The sequence below is a fragment of the Lampris incognitus genome, chromosome 4 (genome assembly GCF_029633865.1).
Source record: "Lampris incognitus isolate fLamInc1 chromosome 4, fLamInc1.hap2, whole genome shotgun sequence".
NCBI classification, from domain to species: Eukaryota; Metazoa; Chordata; class Actinopteri; order Lampriformes; family Lampridae; genus Lampris; species Lampris incognitus.
The window spans coordinates 28768116-28780701 of NC_079214.1; the positions used below are offsets into that span (position 1 = coordinate 28768116).

General features: G+C 43.5%; 1 protein-coding gene across 1 annotated transcript in view; it reads left to right on the plus strand.

Moving 5' to 3' along the window:
* galnt2 (UDP-N-acetyl-alpha-D-galactosamine:polypeptide N-acetylgalactosaminyltransferase 2) overlaps positions 1 to 12586 on the plus strand; it is a 62210-nt gene that overhangs the window by 38423 nt on the left and 11201 nt on the right. Inside the window, exon 2 of the mRNA XM_056278803.1 lies at positions 6844 to 6928. Coding sequence (XP_056134778.1) covers positions 6844 to 6928 — 85 coding nt within the window. The remainder of the gene's footprint in view (positions 1 to 6843; positions 6929 to 12586) is intronic.

The window sequence follows — 12586 nt, forward strand, 5'->3', positions numbered from 1 at the left end:
GCGCAGCTTTCTTTTTTCTTTCTTTTTTTTCCTTTTTTCTTTTGCACGTTGATTCACTCTAAAATATAGAGAAGTGTGGAGAAGGCCAGAAGGAGTTACATTTTGTCTTTGTGGATTTAGAGAAAGCATATGACAGGGTGCCGAGAGAGCAAGTGTAGGAATATGAGGAAGTCGGGAGTTGCAGAGAGGTACACTACCGTTCAAAAGTTTGGGATCACCCAAACAATTTTGTGTTTTCCATGAAAAGTCACACTTATTCACCACCATATGTTGTGAAATGAATAGAAAATAGAGTCAAGACATTAACAAGGTTAGAAATAATGATTTGTATTTGAAATAAGATTTTTTTTACATCAAACTTTGCTTTCGTCAAAGAATCCTCCATTTGCAGCAATTACAGCATTGCAGACCTTTGGCATTCTAGCTGTTAATTTGTTGAGGTAATCTGGAGAAATTGCACCCCACGCTTCCAGAAGCAGCTCCCACAAGTTGGATTGGTTGGATGGGCACTTCTTTGAGCAGATTGAGTTTCTGGAGCATCACATTTGTGGGGTCAATTAAATGCTCAAAATGGCCAGAAAAAGAGAACTTTCATCTGAAACTCGACAGTCTATTCTTGTTCTTAGAAATGAAGGCTATTCCATGCGAGAAATTGCTAAGAAATTGAAGATTTCCTACACCGGTGTGTACTACTCCCTTCAGAGGACAGCACAAACAGGCTCTAACCAGAGTAGAAAAAGAAGTGGGAGGCCGCGTTGCACAACTGAGCAAGAAGATAAGTACATTAGAGTCTCTAGTTTGAGAAACAGACGCCTCACAGGTCCCCAACTGGCATCTTCATTAAATAGTACCTGTTAGAGCCTGTTTGTGCTGTCCTCTGAAGGGAGTAGTACACACCGGTGTAGGAAATCTTCAATTTCTTAGCAATTTCTCGCATGGAATAGCCTTCATTTCTAAGAACAAGAATAGACTGTCGAGTTTCAGATGAAAGTTCTCTTTTTCTGGCCATTTTGAGCGTTTAATTGACCCCACAAATGTGATGCTCCAGAAACTCAATCTGCTCAAAGAAGTGCCCATCCAACCAATCCAACTTGTGGGAGCTGCTTCTGGAAGCGTGGGGTGCAATTTCTCCAGATTACCTCAACAAATTAACAGCTAGAATGCCAAAGGTCTGCAATGCTGTAATTGCTGCAAATGGAGGATTCTTTGACGAAAGCAAAGTTTGATGTAAAAAAAATCTTATTTCAAATACAAATCATTATTTCTAACCTTGTCAATGTCTTGACTCTATTTTCTATTCATTTCACAACATATGGTGGTGAATAAGTGTGACTTTTCATGGAAAACACGAAATTGTTTGGGTGATCCCAAACTTTTGAACGGTAGTGTATATGTAGGAGTGGTGCAGGATATGCATGAGGGAAGTGTGACAGTGGTGCTATGTGCGGTTGGAATGACAGATGGATTCAAGCTGGATGTGGGATTACATCAAGGATCGGCTCTGAGCCCTTTCTTGTTTGCAGTGGTGATGGACAGGTTGACGGAAGAGATCAGGCAGGAGTCTCCGTGGATGATGTTTGCGGATGACATTGTAATCTGTAGTGAGAGTAGGGTGCAGGTTGAGGAGAGCCTGGAGAGGTGGAGGTATGCACTGGAGAGAAGAGGAATGAAAGTCAGTAGGAGCAAGACGGAATACCTATGTGATCTGTAGCGAGAGTGAATGAGAGGGAGGACAGCGGAATGGTGAGGATGCAAGGCGTAGAGGTGACGAAGGCATATGAGTTTAATTACTTGGGGTCAACTGTCCAAAGTAATGGGGAGTGCAGAAGAGAGGTGAAGAAGAGTGAGCAGGCAGGTTGGAGTGCGTGGAGAAGAGTGTCCGGACTGATTTGCGACTGTAGGGTACCTGCAAGAGTTAAAGGGAATGTTTACAAGATGGTTATGAGACCAGCTATGTTATATGGTCTGGAGACAGTGGCACTGATGAAAAGACAGGAGGCGGAGCTGGAGGTGGCAGAGTTGAAGATGCTAAGATTTTCATTGGGAGTGACGAAGAAGGACAGGGTTAGGAACAAGTATATTAGAGAGACGGCTCAGGTTGGACGGTTTGGAGACAAAGAAAGAGAGGCAAGTTTGAGATGGTGTGGACATGTGTGGAGGAGAGATGGTGGGTATATTGGGGGAAGGATGCTGAATATGGAGCTGCTAGGGAAGAGGAAAAGAGGAAGGCCAAATAAGAGGTGGCTGGTGTGACAGAGGAAGATGCAGAGGACAGGCAGAAATGGAAACGGATGATCTGCTGTGGCGACCCCTAATGGGAGCAGCCGAAAGTAGTAGTAGTAGAAGTGTAAATTCACTCTGTTTAAACCAGGGGTGCCCACAATTTTTTGACTCGTGAGCTACTTTTAAAATGACCAGGTCAAAATGATCTACTCATATTAAAAATAATAATAAAAATACTCAATACATGTTTTACATATATATGAACATTTATATGAACATTTATATGCAGTGTGTGTATTTATATACATGTTGTGTTACATATACAGTATTGCAATGGATTTGCATTTTTAGTGAACCTTACACAGGCAATAATCATACCAAGCATTTGCTACTACACTATGTTGAAATTGCATCACTGCATGAACCTTTACAGCTGTGGTAAATAGATTTGTGATCTCTACCTCTCTACTCTGAGGATGACCTGCACTGGAGGGAGTCAGACAGGGTTGCATAGTTCGGACAGTAGCTGCTGGTAGCCAGCCTCAAGCAGGCCTCCAAATGATCATCTGTCATGGTGGAATGGTATTTGGACTTGATAATCTTCATGTGAGAAAAGGCTGACTCACACAAATAAGTAGAGCCGAATAATGCCGTCAAGGAGGTTGGGCATTTCCTCATGTTTGTGTACTTGTCCTCTGTAAGTAAGTTCCAAAACTCTCCATGCGCCCTGGACTAAAGCTGAATGTCAGCCTGTACTGTCAGCATCTCATCCTCCACTGCAGACGAGTTCAGGTGAAACAGTGTTGCCATTTTTGAGGTGAGGGAATCCACCTCCGTATCTTCCCCAAATGGGTAGCACATAAATGTAGCGATTGGCTCAAGCAAAGCAAAGTCTTGAAACCGTTTGTCAAAGTCTGACCGGACATTTTCAATCTGCTCTGTGTAGCGTGCACTGTCAAGTTGCGCACACGCTCTCCCTTGCTTCTCCAGCTCTGCTGCGAGGTTTCAGAAGTTTCCCAAATCACGGCGCTGCAACTTTGAGGACAGAAGTTGCATTTTCCGTTTGAAAGCGTTAACTGAGCTGATCATGTTTACCACGCTTTTGTCTTTTCCTTGCAGCTCTAAATTAAGCTCGTTCAACATGTTGGTTAAATCAGTTAAAAACGCCAAGTCTAGTAGCCACTGATTGATATTAAGTTGCTTGTGTTCCGCATGTTTAGTAATAAGGAGAAACTCCTTAATCTCCAGACAGAGCTCACGAAATCTCTGCAAGAATCTCCTTTTACTAAGCCATCTCACGTCAGTGTGTAGCAAGAGGTCAGAGTAGTTACAGTCGGCCTCTTCCAAATGTGTACGAAACAACCGTCTTTGAAGAGACCTCGCTCGAATAGAACAGGCGATTTTGGTTGCCACATCCATGATCTCTTTCATGTTTAGCATTTTTGCGCATAATGCTTGTTGGTGTATTATGCAGTGGTAATTAAGGAAGTCCGGGAAAGCATCGTCCTCCCTGCACTTGGCAATAAATCCATTGGAGCGGCCCACCATAGCAGGCACACCATCCATGGTGATTGACACCAGTTTACACACTGGGAGCTGGATTTTATCCACAAAGTTTTTGAAGAGCGGAAAAATGTCCTCTCCCCGCGTGTGTTCCTTCATGGGTAGTATTGTTAACAGCTCCTCTTTTGCGGTCATATCTTGAAACACCATCCGAATGAAAATGCACAATTGGGCCGTATCACTTATGTCCGTAGACTTGTCCAATTGTAGTGAGAAACACTCGCAGTCCACGATGTCCCTCCAAAGCTGCTGTGTCAAATCATCGCCCATCACTTCACAGCGCCTTGTGACAGAATTTCTTGATAACTGGAGAGCTTTGATTGAAGATATTATTTCTGATTTGTTTTTAAAGTCCCGAAACAACGAATCTGCTGCCTCAAGGAAGGCCTCTTTCATCATCTCTCCATCTTGGAAGGCCTTCTTATGCTTAATGATGGAGTGACTCACCCGTAAAGATGCTTCGGTGGCTGCCTTTGCCTTTGAATTCGGCTGCGTGAAAAGTGACTGCTGGGCGATTAACTGCGATTTTAGTTCCTTCACCTTTCTCTTTCTCAGCTCGCTTTTCGGAGGGAAGTCATTGTCATAGTTTTTATGAACAGTTCGAAAGTGCCTCTCCACATTTCCTTTTTTTGGGATAGCAATGCTAGACTGACAGATGAGACAAACGCATTTGGAATAAGACATGGTGAAAAAAAAGTCCTCCTCCCATTCCACATGGAAATGGTAGGTTTTTTGTTTCTTGCTAGGTCCGGCTCCCCCGCTCATTTTTGTTTTGTTTCACTTTTTAGTAGAATTTTTTTTTAGAGAGTTGAACTAGCTAGCTCGATGCAGTTCTGTGTTAGCTCACGTTGTGGGCATGTGAACTTCAAGGTACGTTCGAGAAGGGCTCTGGTTGTTATGGTAACCTAATGTAACAAAGTTTTAGGTTCCGCTCTAGAATCTTTGGTTTTAGGCAACAGCAGACTGGCCGTCCTTTACGTCAATCAAAAGGCAAATGCCAAATGGAGGACAGATGATAGGCTAATGTCTTGGAAAAAAAAAAGTTTTTTTGGAATGTCATGGAGATCTACCAGCACTGCCTTCGCGATCTACTGGTTGATCGCGATCGATGTAGTGGGCACCCCTGGTTTAAACCAATGGGGTATTTCTGCACAGTTGCAGATATCTACATTCACTTGGCACTCAGCACTCCATCAAGATGTCATCACTTTCATACCAACCTCGACTGTAGAGAGATGTCAGAGAAATTGTCGATTGCTGATTTTATGCCATTTCTGTCATAGCATTATGTTGCTATAAGCCCAAGGATGCGATTATTAATTGTCATTATTTTATGCCCTTATTGAATTAGCCTACATGTATTTATGTTGATGAAACTGAGTTATAATTCATTTAATCCGATGAATCACTTTATTCAAATTGAGGATTCTGTTCAAGGATTTTTTTGAGGGCTTTTATGACGATGTCATAAAATATGATGCCAGACATTCAAAGCTTCATTCGAAAACCTCAATAGAAGTGTTGAATGTAAAAAAAAAAAAAAAAAAAGACGCTTGATACAGCCCTTGGGAGTCGTCCCGGGACGTCCTGTGTGGAGTTTGCATGTTCTCTCTGTGTCTGCGTGGGTTTCCTCCGAGTGCTCCGGTTTCCTCCCACAGTCCAGAGACATGTAGGTCAGGTGAATTGGTCATACTAAATTGTCCCTAGGTGTGAATGTGTATGTGTGTGTGTCAGCCCTGTGATGGCCTGGCGGCCTGTCTAGGGTGTCTCCCCGCCTGCCGCCCAATGACCGCTGGGATAGGCTCCAGCATCCCCGCGACCCTGGATAAGCAGTTTGGATAATGGATAGTACAGCCCTACTAGTAACTGTCCTAAAAATGTTTGAGCATTATTTTTTCCTCCTGACAAACGATGCTGTCAGCATGAATTCGCTTTAAAGTACCTCAGCACTACCTGGAACAGGAAGTAACTTCTGACTCTCCCTTATTGATTTGTTATTGAACCCCAAAAACAGATCAATAGAACATCCTGAATTTAGACAAGTGGTGAAATGAAGTGTTTAAACATTGCAAACCACAGCTAGTTAGACATTAGAGTCTTTTTTTTTTCTTCCAAGGCGATCGCCTGGGCATGAAATGAAGGGCACTAATAGCCTCGGTATATTGATCCAATCATTATAGATAAATGGACAGATAGATAGAGGGACAAATAGATGGACTGTCTGTCCCTTGGTACTAATGGTGAGGGCATGATCATCATTTAGTGTCTGAATACATTGATTGAACTCTTTGTTAACAAGGGATGCATGGATGGATGGGTGGATGGATGTATAAATATATGGCTTGAATAGATAGGTGAAAAAAATACATCCTGAGCGACAGAATGGATGATAAGCAAAGGATGAATTGTAAGAAAAAAATGAATAGACAGGATGAATAAATGCTTGAATGGATGAGCTGAAGATAAAAATGGAAGTCTTAATGAGTTTCTCCCATTTCCTGAAAGACAGGTTGTCACTAATCAGCAGCATCAGCCGAATGCAAACATCTTCCTGGACGTCCAGGGGGTTTAACAGGCACACAAACCTGAATGACTTGACTTCCCAGTAGCTCAACCAGCTGCTGCTCAGATTGGGTTAGGTTGAATTTCCCAGTCAGTCAGACAAAAAGTTTTGAAAATATTGTGATTAAGAAAATTACAAGCCCTTAATACAACATAGTACCACTATTGTGTTGGGCTGAAATGTTGTATGACGGTGTGAATGAGTAACTGAATATATAAAGGATCCTTGTGCCTTAGACAAGACCTCCAAACAGACAAGCCTGTTTGGTGTTCCTCCGATATGTTCTCTTTTTTCTTTTTTCTTTTTTTTGTCTGTTATAATTTGTGTAGTTGTTTGTTTGAGGGTCTAAGGATAGGGGGGCTGTGCAGTCATTCTCTGTTTACCTGTTTTTGTATAATGTAATGTCAATGTAAAGCCTACTAAGACCAAAACTGTAATTTATTGCTATACAAATAAACCTGATGTGTTTGTGACCACATTTTTGTTTTCTTCAGGATGAATGGGGTTCAAGTGACTCATCAAGCAGAAATCAGGCTCATAGCTCGGACAAGACACACAGTCTGGAGACTCTACCACCAGGTAGTAAACTTCTCACTGCTCTGACGTACACTTCTATTCAGTAACCTTACCATCTGGTTGGAACATTCTCCATAACCTCACTACCCATAAAGCACTGGTGGTACCGTGAGATGGAAAGCCAGTTGATTCATGATAGGTATTTCTTAGCATCGTAGTCTGTATGTATTTCTGTTGGGTGTGTGCGTGTGTTGGGGATGATTGAAAATTGTGCTACCTTCGCTGTAGCATTCCTCTGTGTACAGACTGATTGTAGTACACCACAAGAAGTTGCAATTATTTTTTTCCCTCTCTGAGATATATATATATAGTGTGTGTGTGTGTGTGTGTGGTGTGTGTGTGTGTACATACACACAGAGTGTTGTGATGCGTCTAGTGCAGCAGTGTGTAGTTGGAGGGAAGGTGCACGTGTTCTTCCAACCCGCTTGTGTCCTTCCTGCCCTTAGCTTGCTGCCGCTGGCTAGCCTTTGTGGCGAATAGGGAAGCATCCTAGCGTGTAACCCTTCCCTTGCCAGTACATAGCCTCTCCTTCACCAAGACTCCTGCCAGGCCTCCCCGTGGCCACACATGGTAACTGGGGTCTTGCGGCCCCAGGCTAACTTGGCAGGGGATCTCGGAGCAGCAGTGGGCCCCAGAGATATGGTGTGCAGGCCCACCCTGGTGGACACACCCTGGCACCTATCAACCACTGCCCCGCTGCCTTGTGGGTGAGTCTGGAAGACATAAGGCTAAGGGAGCTTACCCCAACAGAAAAGCAAGCTGTGGCGGCACGCTTCGAGGCGGTTTCCAAAAAACTGGATTTCCGGCAGCCCCCTGCAGTTGTGTGGAGGTGCCGGTCGTCTAGGGATCCCCCTTGCCATCGGAACCATCTCCTCTACAATCAAGTCATGTGGCGTTGGGAGAAGCGCACCCCCCATGCCACTTTAAAAACCATCTCTGCGCAGGTATCTTCTGCTATCTGAGTCCTCAAAGGACCCACAAATAGAAGAAGATGGTCATCATCGGGCGCGATGGACAACCAACCAGCATGCAAGTGTGTGTGTGTGAGAGAGAGAGAGTGTGAGTGAGTGAGTGAGTGTTTATTTGTACAAATATATATTTTTCCTCAAATTAATCTAGAGTTTGATTAATCTCTGAATCTCACCACTTGTGCAGACTAACAAATCTAGTGTCATTTCTAGTGAGCGAAACAAACTGTACACAAGTCGTCTTTATGGAAAGAATACCAAACTATTTTCTCACATCAAAAGACCTGATTTTGAGCTTAAGAGCTCTAGGATACGCTAATCTGACAAAACTCACCCAACATAACATCTTAATTCAGTAGTATAATACTGTATAATACTTGACAGTATTTTCTAGTCTGAAACCACTAAGCTTGTGAAGCTGCCCATTTCTCCAGAGTACCGTGAGGAGTTTTTATATTCCCAGTTAGTTTTGTGTCCCTAACAAGACTTTGTACATTGTCACAGAGAGTCGACAAACAGAAAAATTATGCCACTGAGAAAAGGAATCTGAAGCTCAGGAGAGAAGTCCAGGTAAAAGTATGAGAGGGACTGACTGGTTCCTGAAAGTTTTTTCCACTTTCTGCGTTTGTCTTGGGCCTGGATGAAACACAAACCCTACGATGATATGACTTTAACGCACACTGACATATCTGATTCTAGTGCTTAAAGACGAGTCATACTGAAACCCTGAAGAGGAGTAATTTAACCATGGGAGATAAAACATCAAGTTTCTCTAGTTGTTATTTGCGCGCGCGCACACACAGCACATATACATAGTGAAGAAGGGAGAGGATACAAAAAGGAGAGATGGGAGGATGAATGGGGATGAGGGGTGAGAAGAGCAGAAAAATAGAATAGAAGAAGTATAATTAATGAGAAGGAGCAGAGAACAGAAGTGTATTAACTGCCTATTGATTATCTGAGATCATATTTTAGCATTAAGAGAAGTAAAGGGACATTTCTCTTAATTTAGGAATGGGCTCACTGTTCTTCTGCCTCCTTCCAGGGGAGTGAGGACAATTCAGACGGTTAAATTTGCATTTACAATGTTAAATAGACAAGTGTCAAGATCAATGCTTTTTACAAATACTGGCTGCCAGCCACAGCGAGTTACTGTCTCCAGCTGGCTGATTTTAAGCGGCAGCCCATTTTTTTGTTTTTGATACAGGTAATTCTCCCGAATCTCATTCCCTTATTGATGTTTGGGTCTATGTAGCTACGTATCAGACCATCAAAGTTCCTCTGTTGATTTTAGTGATTTGCCAACACAGAGGGAAGAAGATATGCTGCTGTTTCATCTGCTGTGGTAGCAGTCTCCAAATGTGAAAATGAAAGGGGAACAAATGACTCTACGATCCCCGCTACTTGCATGCATTTATAACTGTGTGTGCTCTACAATAACTGGATACCTCCGGACTGTTTGGGATTGGTAAAATTGTCCAGTTTGGAGAAACAAAATGTGCATGTCTTATGTCACTCCTAGACTCCCACAGCTCTCCTCTACAGCAACTAAAAGTAAATTGATCCTGTTTTGTTGCTACTCACCATAGCTTCTATTTGATTGGGATGACAGTTCTTGAATTGATTCTAATTAACAATTAAACTCTTAAGAGCTTAATAGAGCTTGCTAGAGCTTAGTGTTAAAACTAGTTAACTTATTTCTATCAGAAACCGTGACAGCCTTATTTAGAGTTTACAGATTTACTGAGAGTTTTGGCACATCGTGTCATCAGTGTCATCAAGAGCGAAAATAGTTCACAGGTAATGGAGGTTGAAGGAGAACAAGGAAGTCGTCAGTCAAGTGACATGCCACAAAAAGACAACTATCCGCACAGTCCCATTGCTGTGTGCAGAATAGATCTTAGACTATACAACTGTCCGTCTCTTTTTTTTTTTGGATCCCCCCCCCCCTTTCTTCCCAATTGTATCTGGCCAATTACCCCTCTTCTGAGCCGCCGCAGTCGATGCTCCACGCCCTCTGCCGATCCGGGGAGGGCTGCAGACTACCACATGTCTCCTCTGACACATGTGAAATCACCAGCCGCTTCTTTTCACCTGACCGTGAGGTGTTTCACCAGGGGGATATAGCACGTGAGAGAATCACACTCACCAGAGGAGGCGCTAGTTCAGCAACCAAGACACATACCCACATCTGGCTTCCCATCCACAGACATGGCCAGTTGTATCTGTAGGGATGCCCGACCAAGCCGGAGGTAACACGGATTCGAACCAGCGAGCCCAATGTTGGTAGGCAACGGAATAGACTGCTATGCTACCCGGATGCCCACAGCTGTCCGTCTTTGACACACAACTCTCATAACAACACACAACCATCTGCTACAAGGTGGGTTTACCTACAGGCTACCAATTAGTGGTCATATGGGAAGAGAAGACATTTGATATGGTTCAACTGATTCATCATCTATAGACTGGGGAAGAGATGGTTTAAAAGAAAGTCTGTAATAAAATTTTCCCATTAAGGTTGAGGGGTTATATAAGCCTGGCAAATGTCATGCTTGGTTCTGCCCTGTTTATTTGGCTGCAAATAATTGTAGTCATTTTCATTCTCCATTTATTTTATTTCCCTGATAAGAAAAATAATTTCTTGTCCCCCTGTACTTGAGTAAACACACACATACATGCATGCAAGCGCGTGCACACATACACCCATTCGACCAACTGCATAAAACTGAGTGATTATATGTGTACATGCATGCATGTTTATTTGTGCTGAAGCCTGAGAGACTAAGCTACAGAGCAGTGAAGTTGAAACGTTAATTTCACAGATTCTGATTAATTACTGACTGCTACTGATATCAGCAAGGGCATCATCGACAGACACACATTCAGTGGTGTCCCGGAGACAATATTACAGTCATGCATTGCAAGCTCTACGTAATTAGCATCACACACACACACACACACACACACACACACACACACACACACACACACACACACTTGGAGAAAATGAATGCATGTACTAGGGCTCTTTTACTTTCTCCCCCTCTGCCTGTCTGTCAGTCTGTCTCTCTCTCTCACTGTCTCTCTTTCGTTCTCTCTCTCATACAGACATCCACCCATGATAAAAAATAATGTAATCTTTCACTGCCAAATGTTTAATGTAACGCATTAGCCCAGCAGCTGCTGCCAGCTAATTAGTTACACATTGTTTTCATGCGCATGTCTTGGCAGTCAGTGACAAACTATGAAATCAAACATGACAACTTTCTGTGTTGAACTTTCTCTGCTCCATAATCGAGCAAAACATTGTGTTATATGTGTATGGTTTCATAGCGTGTCTAATTCGGCATTTTCTATCATTGGCCATGTTGTTTTTTGAGCATATATTGGTCAGGACTTATTAAACTCAACATCCTTGCTTTGACACAGGAGTGTAATTTTAGATGTGTTTGTGACTGAGAATCGGTGACTGCATTTCTACCACGCCTCTCTAGCACCACGGCATAAAGCACTTTACAACAAAATGATTGCATCACATGACAGTGTGGATGGACCCAGTGGAATCAAACCCCTAACCTTGGCAGTAATGGTGCCATTTCTGACTGGACCATCTGCTCAGACACAACCGCCTTTATAAGTGCCAGGTCTTCAATTGCCCTCTTAATTCCCAAGTAACAAAAAAAAAGTTCAATTAGTTGGATGTTCAGACAAGAGTAGGTGGGTTTTTTTTGTATCTCTACTGTTTTTTTTTTAAAATCTTTAGTCCTGGTGAGATGCAGGAGGAGCCAGGCCCAGAGTCACACCACAGTGCCCAGAACCTCCAAGTGATGCAAACCTAAGCCCCACGCAGACCATCAGAACGTCGGCGCATCAGGTGGTCCCAAGCTAGCAAGGAGAATGAGTGGCTCCAGTTTGATGAAGATACAAACGCCATCTTGGAAACAACTGCCAAGGGGAAGCTGAACGATACCTCTAGCCCATGACCACCATTATCGTCAGCCTAGCAGCTAAGCGATTTGGATTGGAGAAGAAAGCAGTGAAGTCATTGTACACCATGACCAACAGAGCTACCAATATCCACCAGCTCAGACAAGAGCTTAAGTGCCTGAGGTAGCAGTTCAAGGAGGTGAGCGTGTAGGGGAGTGGAGCTCTCGCAGAGCTGCACAGCATTCTTCATAAGAAGCTCATGAACTTGAGGTGGGCTTAGTGGCATCGAAGGTGTAGGAAGGAGAGGGCCAGGAAGCAGGCTACCTTTCTAGCAAACCCTTTCAGGTTTACAAAACAGCTGCTGGGGCAGGAGTGCAGTGGCCAGCTCATCTGTTCCACAGCTGGGATTGACAGCCACCTCAGAGACACCTTCAGTGACTCAAACAGGGAGCTGGATCTGGGCCACTGTAAGTCCTCGATAAATCCACCTGCACCAACCCTGGACTTGGATATGAAGGAGCCCAGCTGGAAGGAGATCCAGGAGGTGGTCAAAAAGGCAAGAACAAGCTCAGCCCCAGGACTGAGTGGGGTGCCCTACAAGGTTTACAAGAACTGCCAAAGGCTACTTCACAGGCTCTGGAGGATCCTGAAAGTGATCTGGAGGAAGTGCAAGTTTGCTCAGAAGTAGAAGAGTGCAGAAGGGCTGTGGATTCCGAAGGAGAGGGAATCAAAGAACATCGATCGGCTCAGAGCCATCTCACTG